This window comes from Lepisma saccharinum, chromosome 2 (assembly GCF_977018435.1).
Source record: "Lepisma saccharinum chromosome 2, izLepSacc3.1, whole genome shotgun sequence".
Taxonomy (NCBI): Eukaryota; Metazoa; Arthropoda; class Insecta; order Zygentoma; family Lepismatidae; genus Lepisma; species Lepisma saccharinum.
Window position 1 is genome coordinate 55034854 of NC_139230.1, and position 15025 is coordinate 55049878.

Sequence of the window (15025 nt, forward strand, 5' to 3'; positions counted from 1 at the left end):
TATTATTATTATTATTATATTGTTTCTTTTCTAAGCCGCGGTGGCTCAGTCGGTAACGCGTCTGACTACCATGCTAAAGGTCCCGGGTTCGATCACCGGACGGTTCAAATCCGGGAACTTTTCTAACGATGGAAGCGGCCCCGGCGTCCACCCAGCGTCGAATAACATGGGTACATGGGGGAAACCCTGGGGGGTAAAGGCGGTCAGGGGCAAGATGCTGATCACAGTGTAGGCTAGCTATAAAGGTATGAGATGAGGATTTTTTCCCTACCGATGGCCATTTGCGAGCAAGTAATTAAATTCTGCATTTAAGAGGGGGCTGATATATCCAGTTACCCGGATTCCTCTGGCTGAGCCAGTACACCCCTGCTTAATTTGCTTTATTTTACATCGCTTTTCGTGCCACTTTTGGCTAATTTGCGAAGATGGGGATGAGTGATGACATGATGAAATTGAATGGATACTCACAAACATCCATGCCCAGGCCGGGATTCGAACCCGGGACCCCTAGTGTCGTAGCGCAATATGCTAACCTTTCCGCCATGGATGTCGGCCCCCTGCTTATATAGTATCGCAGACGTCGTCTTATCATATGTTACTGAAAACCAGATTCCTGTTTTTGCAAGTGGATTTCTTATTATATAAGCGACCCTATCTGTTCAATTTCTGGGATTATATAAAATTTCAGGAGCACTGGAGCATAACATGAAATTAATACATGTTATGTGTACAAGAAGAATTATACTCGGAATGCATTTATCATGTATTTTCTGCCTTTCGAAAATACAGTTTGCGTGCTTGTTTTCCACTATTAGCTAATGTGAAATTGAACGTTGAAAAAAACATTTTAAATCGTTTGTTCTAACACAAAAGCTTTAGTACCGACTTCTACCCCCTCTTTGCGTAATTTGCGAGGATAATAACGTCTTTGATATTATTATTATTATTAGTCTATTATTATTGGTACGTTTATCCAGATACTTGCTCCCCTCTCTCCCCGACAAAAATTCGTGGTTGCGAATCTGGCACGTAGTCTTTAAGCACTGCTTGAATCACATCCGTAAGAGGCTACTTTCTCTACTTTCAATCACAGGAATGTCAACGCACTAGTTGTGGTTCGCTCATAACTTGGCCATTCGTCATCGTAAGGAATGTACCTTCCCCACGTAAACATCCTTTGCGTTATTCTCTTGTCTTTCCCGATTGTAACCAATCATGTAACAGCTTCGTAAGTGTCGTCATAGGTTCTCCCCCTTAGCAGCCGACTTCCTGTCGTTTGCGGCAAACAGTCTGTGTACAGTGAGCGTTGTGTACACAGGAAAGCTTGAAGCAAGGTGCAAGGAATCGAGACTGGAGGACGATTGAAAATTGCCATCTGTTAATTAGTGACAGTTAGTGAGTTAAAAACTTGACTGTCCACCGAAATCATCGAGATTACAGAAGTTGTAACTTTCAAGACCAAAGATAGCATCGAGAGACACCACCATTTAGAAACTTCGAATTTGTTCTGCAAGAAATTGGCTGATTTGTTCAAGTGGTTCATCGGAGATTTACCCCAAAGGGAGGGAGAGCGAGGTAGGTCATTTTTGTGGCAGTTATGTACAAGAAATCCGACGACCTGGACCATACGCCACCGAAGGGGGATTATGGGGACCAGAACCCCCTTTGGACTTAATTTTCGTTAAGAAAAATACTACCTAATGGCGTGTAACGGCTGTGAATTAAAAATAGTGGGATTTGCACTGCTTCTTTTAATAAATCTTCTCTAAAACAAGTTTTATGTACATGTATATGGGTCATTCCATGCCAAATTATCACCAAAAAATGAACTTTTCAACTCAACCATTTCAGAGTTTCATGAAATTTGGTAGGATGGTAGAGGACATGAAGTAACTTACATACGTAAATTTTAGTTCTCAGCAATACAGAGTATTCACACAGCAGGCTTGCCAAGGTTATGAAAAAAAATTAAATTTATGCTTACAAGGTCAAGTAAAATTCATAACTTTGCATCTATAGGTCTTTTCAATTCTTATTCTGAAATTTTGCTGAGTGATTTGATGTGGAATAAGCCCATGGTTAAAATGATAAAAGTCACAGGAATACAAAAAACTGCACCGTGGCCACCAGCTGTCTTGCATAAAAGATGCACGTCACTTCACAAGATAACTGGTGGCCATGATGCTATGTTTTAATGCTATGACTTTTATTCTTTGAGCCACCCTGAGGAAGGATCTGGCAATGGGTCTGAAACATCAGTTTCTGGAAAGAACCTATTAAACCACATGTGTTTAATTTTCTAATTGCAACCTGTGGTTATGGGAACCTTTAAGAATTACTTGTTATTTTGTTGTTTAATTTTCCAGTAATGTATGTTAACTTTTTATCCTTATAACATAAGTGAAAATGATAGACAACATATTTGATATGTAATTCCCGATTGTAACTTCTGTGTTTGAATTCTTGTAAATTTCAGACACCGACAAAATGGATATCGATGAAGTAGAAGTCACTAATGGTACACTAGAAGAGAAAATTCAGAGGTTAATTGAACTCATTGAAGAACTTGAGGTAAAAGTTTATTAAATATGATTTGTTACTAACAGGTAATTAATATTTGCATTTTACATTTGATTGTTCTTTTCATTTATTTCCCTCCACTTTTTCTCTTTGTATCAGTGGGGAAGCATGACATTTTTACGTAGTCATTGAAAGACTTGCCAAACCTCAGGGTCAATCTTTCAACTGGGAGGTGGGGGCACAATATTTATCCATGGCAAATGCCAAGGTCATTGACGCATAGGTCCTACAGATCTCTCATGGTGCGTTTCTGGTAGAGTGCATAAGATTCCTTTGGAACTGCCTTTCTGACTGCCATAGTACTCATCCTACAGAGGTGTGAACTGTACTTTCCCACACTTTCGGTAGTGTCTAGCTCCGACACTGAGCATCTTTTGCAAGAGTGCAAGAGGAACTTTCATCTGGGTTTGACGAGATGTATCTCTGCTTTCATTTATGACCAGTGGTGGCGATTAGGGGGGTGAGGGGGTGGGGCAGTTGCCCCCCAAATTTTCACCACTTTTGCCCCCACACTATGCTAAACCTTACATACAAAGGGAAATATAATGTATTTGCCCCCCCCCCCCAGTTTTGCACTTTGCCCCTTGGTTTTGGAACCCAATCGCCGCCACTGCTTATGATACACTCTGTACATAATCAATTGGCATGTACGAATTACAAAGTAAACATAAAGGCTGCAGCACAGCATGTTATTGTATTTTATTTTGTTGTTGATATTGCTTTGTGAATTGTCAGTCAATTCATACAGTAATTCAAATAATACTGCTTATAACACTAGAAATTATAAACTTTGAAAAAGAAAATACTTTGGAGACTGCAGTACTTAAATTGAGCAATATGAAAAAGCAACACTTCTCTTTTCTTCTCTTTCTCTTCATGCTTGGAACTGAATTGCAATCACCTCAATTGTCACTTTTAAAGGCAAACTCCATTGTTGCGAGAAAGAGAAACAAGAACGAGGCTTAATTGATTCTTTGAAATCTCAAGTGGTGTTCAGTCAAACTTCTATGTTAGGTTTTGACAATGAAAAACAGATTTCATATCACTCATTACTCAATATGTATTTTTCCTCTTAAAAACAACAGCGATGCATGCTTCACAATGCTAGAAAACTCAGAAGAAGTTTAATTTTGATGACGTCAGACCAAACCCTGTCATGGATGTAACTATAGGGGCTGAAGGAAAGGCCTCAGACCTTCAAGGAGCAGGGAAAGTTCCCATTTTTCTTGTTAAAGGGTGTCTGCCAAGACCAGCTGAATGCTACCAAACATATAGAAGGGATTCACACAAATCTGCACTGACCTGGGCAGTGTAACACCATTGCACTCAATAGGAAACTTGGTGGGAGGGTTCGGGTGAGGGAGTAGTACTGGGCTCTCATTTCGATGAGCTAAAAATTAGAGAACCTATTTCTAGCAGTTTCATGGTGTTGCTCGGCTTATTTCGCACAATTATGCGAATATTCTAACTTATTTCCTTACTTCTTCTACTAAAATTTTTAAAATGCAATATTTTAATAATTTTCCTTTGTCATTGCTGCATCTCCAGATGATCGTATCCAAAGCCAGTGAATACTAAAGTGCCTGATACTTCTTACATTAAGGTAGCATGAACAATTTTTAAATATTTAGATCAAAATTCTAGTAAAAAGTATCGTTGCATGTTTTCTGCAATATGCAAAAATATACAATTTTTACATTTTCTGCATTTATTGGTTAAGTTGATAATAATATTATACAGACCCAATATTTCTATAATCTGTAGTTTATTGTATAGTTAAGTCATTTTGTTAGTTATTATGGATTATGGATACAAAGGCTTAAGTTATGTACCCTAATTAATTTTTGACTTTGAGTTTAGTTTTCTAAGGCAAAACTTATCCGAGTCATGATTACATATGCTTAATGAGGTGAATTAATCTACCAGATTCTTCATGAAATTTTCAATATTTTATACTCAACGGCAAATTTATTAAGAACCCTACATGGTAAGAAAAGTAATCCCCCTTTGCCTCCCAAACAGCTAATATAGGAAACCTTGCTCAGGTGTAATGGAATACATATGATATCATAGACATACTGAATAGACTGCTCATATTGCCAATGCCAAAATCCCTTGTGAAGCACTTTCATTTTATGACAGGCTTCTAAATTAATGATGGTAAATAATTGTAATGATGAAGTTGACACACATTAGACTCCAGCTTTTTCAAGATAGCACATTATAAATACTTATCTGTGAAAACAAATCTCTCTACCGAAAACCCTGTGATGACCAGTGTGTACCTACTGACTACCGGTCTTACTTCCACCAGAGGTGGGAGATCATCCAACCAGTTGCAAAGTGACGTGTGGTCAGGAAGACAAACCCCCCAGTCATTGTTGTAAGTTTACTGTGAATGGGTTATGTTACTCATTTGTAGCTCCCCAATTTCCACGTGGTGGTGGGTGGCCACCAGTCCCATACACAGGCCGAAAGCTCTGAAGAAGTTATGCTTTGGCCAGGAGACAAAGCTTGCACCTTGGACACTGCCATGGTACAGGAGATATTTGCTACCATATAACCGAAAATTTGGTTGTAATATATGTTATATCAAATAACTCTCCCTCCTCCTCTCCTCTAAATATGAACTTGAAAGAACTTGTTCAGAGAGTTGGAACATACTTGAAAAATAAGAAGTGGTAATAAATCAGAAATAAAAACATAACTACAGAGATCAACAAGCTGATAAATTCCTTGGAAAGCATTTGGTGGTATTCAAGGAACTAGCAAAGTACATTACTTCTGGGGTTATCTATTGGACCAATTCAGTAATGTGTGTATCACATTTGATCTTAGGTGGAGCACAGGCCAGGTTATGGGAATCTCAAATGGCTTGTAATTTAGATTGGCTGAACAACAGATGGCTCGATATTGTAGAAGATGGGTCATGAAAATGCTTGACTACAGGATGCATCAGCAAAATCCAGACAAAACAAACAATGTATTATAGCAAGCGTGTTCAAAATCTTACACTTACCAAACAAGGTTTTATATGTCAATATAGGGATCCTTCCCGAGTCCTGTTGTTCAATATAACCCCTTTCGCTTTGATCACTGCTTCCTTTCTCTGTCTGAAGCACAAGCATGCCCTCTTAACTGCTCTTGGTCCAAATCCATGAATGCTGCCTCAATAGCAGCCTGGAGAGATGTCGCGTTGGGGTGCCTGGACTTGTTACTGATCCTTTCAGTTACGATCCACACATAATAGTCCAGAGGGTTTAAATCTGAACTATTCGTTGGCCAGAATTCCTTGGACCAAAACATGTCCACATTGTTAGAGAGCTAGTTTTGCATTAAAAGGCTCATGTGAGCTGGTGAGTCAATCCTGCTGGGAGATGTACAGCATCCTGGATGCCAAGTTTCCATCCTCAGAATCCATAGTGGGTGACCTTCCAATGTGAAGACCTTCAATAATAGCCTGTTCTCTAACTGTATTCTACACTCAACATCACTAAGTTGGCCATTTCAATGTTCAGCACTTCTTACACACACATCAGCAACCAACTACTGCTGAAGTCAAATTTTGAGAGAACTTGAACTTCAACTTTGTCCAGATTCTGCTAATGCATGGTGTATACCAAAGATGATGTTGACAGCTAAATTATGAGCCGTTGAAGATTCTCAAAGTCTGGGCTGTGCTTTACAAAGGTCAAATGTGACACAAGCTTCTGAATAACTAAATAGCACCATATGTAATGCACTTTGCTGGTTCCTCTCATACTTTTAACTTATTCCTGATTCTTGTTTGTAGGATTGAAATATTGGACTTCATTAATTGTCACAGTTACATTTTTATTCTGTCTTATTAACACTAGCATGAGAAACGTAGACACTTGCCTAGAATTTTAATAAGCAGTGAATTTTGTCTCAATCTTCAATCCCCTGAAAGAATACTGCACACTCAACATCAGTATGTGTCATTTGTATCCCTAATGTTGCAGCCACACAGAAATTTATGTGATGACCATATAGTTTTTGTATTGAAATACAAGGTAGTTTCCTACATTGCAAATACAACACATGCGACACTGTGTAGTGGAGTGTAGTACAGTGGAACCTCTATTTTAAGTTTTTCAAGGGACCAAGCTGAAAAAACTTAAAATGTGGGAAAATGTAAAATCGAGGAAAATTTTATAACATTTTGCTGTGTTGGGATCATCAAGATTGAATGTATAATGCAGGAAAATGTAAAATCTGGAAACGTAAAATCGGGGTTCCACTGTATAGTGTTGCATGTGACCACAGCATGTGTGTATTAGGGGAGATAAAAAATTCTGCGCACTTAACTCTTACTCTTATATACAAGAGATTAGAACTTTTCAAAGTAGTCAAGCAACCAGTGCTGGAACACACACACACACACTTTAAATGGAATGACATAGTAATAAGACCAGTTTTCATGTGATACAAAGTGGTGTGTTAAGTGTTTATTTATATATACCCATGAATTACATGTTCAAGTTGTATTTAAAATTTAGGAAAACATGTATTTTGCATTAGAGAGAGAAATAAAAGTAAAAAAACTGCTATCCAACAATATGTACTAATGTAAGTTCATTCTTTCAGAAAAATTAGGCTAAAAGCCGAAAATTTTGCAACTAGAAAAACTGGAAATAAACTATATTTTAAAACAATATTTTTCCTGATCACTTTCAACTTACTGACAATGCTTACTGATTTATTATTAAATTCCAGATAGAGAAAGAACAAGTGGCCAAGACTACTCAAGGGTGTTCTGCTGGGTCTGTAAAACAGTGTGGCGAACACGAAACTTCATCATTCTTGAAGAGTCTGTACATGCAGTTAGATCTCAAACTTCAGTGTGATGAATTACAACAAAAATTTGAAAATGAAAGTAAGAATTTGGAGGTGTGCTACTATGACGTAAGTTCCTTGTTATAATTTTGATATACAATATGTTTGTTTTGCTTTTGTACTTTGAGTATTAAGCCCTCTTTTTGCAATCAGTACCCTCTCTGTTAAAATGTCTAAGCTGCGTAAAAGAGCACAGTTTGGAGATTGATTAGTTTATTCAATAGGGATTACATTCTGTCTAATAAACTTAATTTTTAATAATCTTAATGGTTAATTTTTCTGAACATTTTTTTCGCATTCATTTTCTGGACAATTCTCATGCTTTCTTTCTTTTCCTCCACTTTTCTTTTTATCTTTCTTTCCTTATCTATTTCTCTTTCTCCATTTCCTTCTGCATTTCTTTCTCTATGCATTACTCATTTCTATCACTTTGTGTTCCATTCTTTCTATTTATCCCTCAGCATGTTGAAGGATTCTTGCCCTACTACAAATATAATTCTGAAACTTTCTAGGTGTGAAGGATGTGGGCTGCAGATTATTTACCAGTGGCGTATGCTGGGTTTAAAACCTGGGCTATCTCTTTATCATAATGTTCAAATGGGAGGCTCTTTTTCGTTCAATTTCTTGGATTTTAAGGTGATGTGACATTGGGATTAAAATACGTACATTACAATTTACTAATAATTATAAAAATATCACTGTTTCATTAATATAAAAACAATAAGGAAAACATTTCAAATATTTCATGGTTATTTATAAAATATAGAGGCCCATATTGTGAAATATTTATGTAGGCCTACGTGTGAGAATAAAATATACGCGTATAATAAACTTCTTACCTTGAATATTTAATTTGGACAGGAACTCCATTCTTCTCTTGGCAACCTCTGTGGTAAACTGGTTATTAGCACAGAGCACTATGACACCAGGGGTCCCAGGCTCAAATCCAGGCATGGACATGGGTATTCTTTGTGAATGCCCCTTCATGAATTTCATCGTATCGTCACTCATTCTCATCGTCGGGATTAGCTAAAGTGGCAGAAGAGCAACGCAAAATAACAAATCAAATCCATTCTTCTCTTCTTTTCTTTGCAATGCCAGAGATCTGCATATCTTCACGATTTGAAGTTTATCCTCATAGAAAAGCAGAGTACATTGTTTCTGCAATAGTTCGTTAATTATGTCATTCATTTTCGTTCACTACACGACGCAGCACAGATCATTCAAAACATATATACGTAATTCAATCACTCAATACACTTAAGAAAATCCACACAGTAACAAACCTAATTTTCTTAAACTTCCTTCAACGCAATTTCCACTCGCAAAATGCCCTTTGTCATCTCCGGCCAGTCAGTCTACCCCAGCCAGTCATAAACAAAGCAGGAGAGGGGTTGAAAACATCGTAAAGCGTGGTTGGGTGAAGGTCAGCGGCCTGCGAGTTCTGCATGTGATCGATGGGACAGTGTTGTTTTGGCCTAGAGGACAAATTCCCTATCACATGCCAGCCACTCTTTTCCCGTTCCTGTAATAGTAGTTTAGTATCAAAATTTCCCTTACCTGGGAAAATCCCATGCTGGTTAGCGCTTTGGCATCGCTGTAAGGTTTTACCGCCGTTGTAAAACGAAGAGTTCAATGTCTATGAAGCCACTACAAATACATCACCGACCACCCCCAGGTGCTGGTCGGGGAAGAATTTTTAACCGCTCAAGCCTGGTGGTAGTTTTAAAGGAAAGGAGTTCATCCCCATGTATAGAGCGAGCACAAGGAAAACAAACCTTAGACGAAAAATCCGTGCTCAGCCCTTTTTTTTTTCCATTCAGCTCAGGCCATAAGGAAGCATGGTCCACACTCCCCCGGGAGTACGGTGCACAGGAGTCGCGGGTTTTATACTATCATTTTTTCCCGCGGTCGTTGTTTGAGAGTGAAGCATCAGTCACATTTGATCGTCGATTATTTCCTGTATTTAATCTGGGCTTCGGCGATAGCCTAGGTAGCCTAGAATATACGCGCCTGTTATTTACATATAAATGATCACTGCCATCAAATCCACAAGATTTGTTGTCATGAGAATGTTTTATTTTTATTACATATTTATCCATCAATACTAATGCTGATATCCATGGAATCCATATTGGAAAGTAATGGTTGGATTTTTTTATCAACACTGGCTGATACTTTTTTGGCATTTTGGTCTTCTATGGGGTCAAAAAAGTGCCATGTGACTGACCCTTTCATAGAGTCTATTTATCCTGTAAATTATGCAAAATTCAAAGTTTCCATTTATTTTGTATCAAGGATATTTGAAAAACATTCAATCGGCTGTATCTCAAAACCGTCTACGTGTGGCTTATGACTATCTCCCACTGACCACTTCATATACTGTCTCTAAATACTCATATCAACTCACTGGCTCAATGATAGTTGGTCTCTATACAGGAAATTACTGCCAAATTTGTAATGGATACAGTTTAAATAATGATTGCATATTTCCCACGTATTCTCAGCCACCTCATTCCAGCTGTTGCTTTTCTTGCACATGCATGTTTTAGAATTATTTAAATTCACTGTTTAGTTCTCTCTTTAATTTTCTTATTTGATTTTGTTGGATTTAATTAGTTTTTCATTCAAAATTATTTTATTTTTGTAGCTGTTAACAGAAAAGGATGCTGAAATAAGCAAGTTGAAAGAGGATTTACGCCATTCGCAGATTGAGGTTGTAAGTATCTGTTTGTTGGTGTCTAGTTTGAATCTGGAATGATTTTTCCTCCAACAGAGTAAAATTGCGTATTATTCAGACATAATTATGTATTTTCTTATCATTTTCAAATCACAATATTTATTGTCATGTTGAAGCCACATTCACATGCAACTCACACACTTCTCACTCCTTGGTATGATCAGGAGGCAAGTTGAAACAAGCTACTCCAACAACCTTTTCGACCAACTCACCAGTTTCAGGTAAAAAGTGCTACAAAAAGGAAAATGGAAGATTTCTGTTTCAACTTCCCCACCCAATTATTCTATTATTTCACTGGAAAGTACATCACAAAGTACGTACAACACATGCAAACATACATGCCTAAACAAGTACATCCATATTTATGACTGTTTAGCTTATCAAATTGTTTTCATTAGAGGCTAAGACATAAGCATATTTAAAACACTACTAAAACAAGAGAGTGAGTATGTGTGTGTGAGAGAGAATACCCCCTCTCCTAAATTTCTGCCAGTGAACAAGTGTCCTTCAGAAACATTGTTCTTCCACTGCACAAGAGAAACAAGAGATGCCACAATTTAGAAGCATGATTAAAAAAGCTTGTTAACAACTCCGTGTTTTCTTATGGTGTTATTTCTAAGTTTTGAGAAGGAGGGACATATTTGCTTGAATTTTACACTGAGATGACTTACAGGGTTTTGGGTCATTGCTACAAAGGCTGCTTCTTTCATTTTTCCAATTAGGTTATTTGTGAAATACCGTTATGTTGTTCCACTGAATTCTATGTTCATAATTCTATGCATATTCATCTATTTTCAACCCATCTGTTTCATCTTTGCAGGTGTGTTGCTTGTGTTAATATATCCTCTTCTATAGAGGGCATCCAGATTCCCGTTACTTTCATTCACATGAAATGTTTACATGCAGTTTTTACTAGCTTGTATGGATTTTCTATTTAGGTGTTGGGTAGTGATTGATTGCTTGATTTATTCACTTTTAGAATTACATCGATTCATGGTTTGTTAACTGCATGATGTCATATTACATTGCATATTATGATAATAATGCTAAGATGGAATTTTGAACAAATTGTGCTTATATTTTCTGATAACCCAGGGATGTATGGTATGCATACTGTGCCTCTTGAGTCAGTGTTTGTAACTCGCTGTTTGTCTGTGTGGCTGTGGATGGATCTCTTAGGTTTTGTGGATGATATCCATTGAAAGCAGTATTGGATCAGCCCCCCAAAGCATTCTTCTAAAACATGTTTTTATTATCTGTCCATTGTAAGAACATAGTCAATGTAAATAAATACACGTGTCTCGTGAAAAATCCTATTGATTCACATTGGCAGCACTTCAGGAATATTGCACATGAGAATATAGTGCATGTGAGAAAGCCATACAACTCAACATTGAATCTGTGGGATCTTATTATGAGCTGTACAGCTACGACCAATATATTTATGGGCCAGAAATAACACCAGAACTAAACATATAAGAAGGGAACTATTTCTGAGAAATCACATGAATTTCTTTGCATTAACTTTATTCCTACAGTGTATGTAACATAGTGAAAAAATGTGTGTCTGACTTGGAAGTGTTAGTCAAGAGGAATAAGATTAGGGATTGCAGAAGAAAGTCTTATACAGCATGTAACATTCTTATTCGTACACACGGATTTTCAAAGAAAATGCTTTAATATCTGAAAGGAAATACACTTTTTTGAAATTGTTCCTTTACAATTCAATAACTAATATCATTTATTTATTTATTTATTTCTCCTATAACAGAGCTTTCGCTCCAATTACAATAGGCTTACATATATATATATATATATTTTAAACAATTAAAAAATTATAATTCCAACAATACAAAAACAAAAGAAGAAAAAGGAGAGCAAAACTACAATAATCGTTTCATAAAGAACACCAGCACAAGTATTCTAGAGAACATAAATCCAAAAATGATATTCACCGAGGTAGAACAAGGTACATATCTATATACAGACTGAGGCATTTATAACTATACACATGTAAATACTCACATATAAACAAATATACACACATACAGGCATAATTTTATTTACAAACATACCCATATACACAGAAAACATCTATAATTATTTATTATTTATTCATGATATTCTTCGAAGGAACATAAAATCTTACCCAAATTCTGTATAACCAGTGACAATAATAACTTATATGAAACTGAAAGAGAAACATGGCCATTTTGTGTACAACCTTTCTATAAAGGTAAAAAAGGTAAAGTATACCCCTGTGCATAGCACCATGCCATGAAGGCATGTAGGGGGTGTGGGGGTAACGCCCCACACTTTCTTGATCCGGTCGTGAGTGGGGTGATGTGATCAGCATCACGCCCCTGACTGCCTTTACCCCCCAGAGTTTCCCCAAGGTGCCCATGTTATTCGACGCTGGGAGGGCACCGGGGCTGCTTCCATCGTTAGAAAAGTCCCCTTCATACACTTAATAATATAAAAGAAAAAAGTATATTCAGAGCAAATTGACTGACAGTTCTAATACTTTGATGCATATCCTTTGGCTTTAATTACTGCTTGACACCTGTTCTTCATAGAATTAACCAGTTTCTGACATGTTTCAGAGCTTATTTTATTCCACTCGGCTTGCACAACAGTTTTCAACTCTTGTTTGGACTTGGCGCCTGCTTTATGGACTCGCCTCTTCAAAATTGCCCATAAATGCTCAATGGGATTTAAGTCTGGACTTTGAGCTGGTGTTTGTAGTAGTTTGGGCACATTCCATATTAGCCAATTCATGTTAACTCGCGCAGGTGGCTTTCACTTTCCAACTGTACTTTCACCTAAAAGGCTAAACATAATTACTTTCATATAGAATGTGAAGAGATATTCATATAGAATATCTCACGCTCTTTTTCCTTCATTTTTCTCCCTTCTCCTCTCCTCTTTCTCTCTTGTCCTTTCCACTCTTTCTAACACCTTCTTCCATTCTTTGTTTAACTTCAGTCCCCCATTCCAGTTCATTGTGTCTTCTTCACTTTTCTTCTCTATTTCCTTGGCTTCCTTCCATTTTCTCACTAGCATTCTCTTCTCCCTTCCTATCTGCTTAGCCTCATCCCACTCTATGTCATGTCCTGTTTCTGTCGTGTGTTTAAATATCGCATTTCTCTCTCTCTTAAGTCGTACATCATCCCTATGTTGTTTCAACCTATTTTTCAGTCTCTTTTTCATTTCTCCTATGTACACACTCTGACATTCTTTACATTTTACTTTGTAGATAATCCCTTCCTCTTCCTCTTCTCTGTTTTCCTTTTTCTTGTTTGCATTCTTCGCTATTCCTAAGATGCTTCTCCCTCCCTTCCTGTAAGTTTTAATGCCCGCTTTCCTAAGCACTTTGCATATCTTTTCTGTGGTCTCCCCCATACTCCTTATTCCAAACCACCTCTCTTTTTCTTTCTCTTCATCTTTTTCTTTCTCTTCCAATTCTCCCCTTCCTCTTTTCTTCCTTCTTCTGTTTATGTCCAGTCTATCCTGCTTCTCATAGCCATTCTTTTCCAGCTGTTTTCATAGGCTATTTCTTTTGCCTTCTTTTTTACATTCCTTCGTGCATATTTTCGTTATTCTGTCCTCCATATTCTTTATGAAATTTCTTTTTGTCACCTCACTTACATCACTTCTTTTGTGGCAGAATACCCCTGCTGCACACTTGTTCTGATGCCAAGCGGTTTCAATTTCTTCTCCTCTCTTCCTTTTCATCAATATATCAAGGTAGCTTAACTTGCCTTCTTCTTCTATTTCAAGTTCCAATAAAATCCCTCTTTCTTCATCTTGTATTTCTTTCAGAACTAAGTTCCTTCACCTTGCCCATTTCTCTTGATGGGGAGCGTGCCTGCATGTTCAAACTTTTTACGAAGTTGCAAACTGCATGAAATTGCCCGAATAGCGGTGGCGCTGTATGCGAGGAAGATTGAAACTCTTGCCTGTACAAATAACAATGTTGCATGAAACAGCATGTTTTTGTCTTTTCACACAAATTATACAGTGGCGAAGTGTCCTATGAGGCCAGGAGGCTGGGCCTACCCACGCCATTACTCTTTTAAAGGTGTATTTACTTATTTTGTCAAAACATATGTATGTAACACAATGCAAAACTTTGGAATTTTCATTTATGATAATTACAAAGAAATTCTAACCCTGTCCAGTATACGAACTTTCCTCGGAGTGAGGCAGATTTGCTGGGGCCTCTTCTCTTCACATTCTGTCATACGGTCGTATATGTGGGAAGCCTAATCTTACGAACACTGTAGGTATGCTTATAACGTGCTCCTGAGGCCGGCCTCGCCATGATACCCACTAGGACGAACAGAATATCAGCAACACTGCATTTCCGCCAGGGTTGGAAATTTGTGGTGTACCAGCATTTTTTATAAACATTAGCCTGTGTTTGTGCAGAGAGATTTCTATTTCATTGTACATTCTCCATATTTAGTGCGAAACTTAGGTTTTCCTTCCTTTCCTCGACAAGTGTAAGTGAAATTCAAAATTACGGAGTACTGTAATTCTGACTTAGTTTTCTGGTCAGAGTGCTGATGGTCCTGTCGATTCACCCAACAGCGTAGTGTAAATAGAAAGTCTAAAGAACTTATATTTGTAAAGTAAGTCTTCATACCAAATTATGTAAATTAAAATGCTAGTTACGCCTTATATTTACAAAGTAGTTTTACTTTCACTGGAAATAGAATAATTTATTTTTATCGTGAATGGGGATTCCCTCGCTTGTTCCCTGTCTGTGAAAACTTGCCTCCTGCTCAGGACGCTACAAGGAAGCGTGGCTCGGAGCTCGAGGTTCGTGGCGGTAGAGCTTTGTTT

General features: G+C 37.5%; 1 protein-coding gene across 2 annotated transcripts in view; it reads left to right on the forward strand.

Annotated features, from left to right (window-relative positions):
* Positions 1-1317: 1317 nt before the first annotated feature.
* LOC145984434 (uncharacterized) overlaps positions 1318-15025 on the forward strand; it is a 51172-nt gene continuing 37464 nt past the window's right edge. The window contains exons 1-4 of one of the 2 annotated variants that reach the window (XM_083118097.1): positions 1318-1575; positions 2477-2571; positions 7318-7506; positions 10088-10156. In XM_083118097.1, the coding sequence (XP_082974223.1) occupies positions 2488-2571; positions 7318-7506; positions 10088-10156 (342 nt within the window). In that variant the 5' untranslated portion in view covers positions 1318-1575; positions 2477-2487. The remainder of the gene's footprint in view (positions 1576-2476; positions 2572-7317; positions 7507-10087; positions 10157-15025) is intronic. The other variant, XM_083118098.1, reaches the window with a different exon arrangement.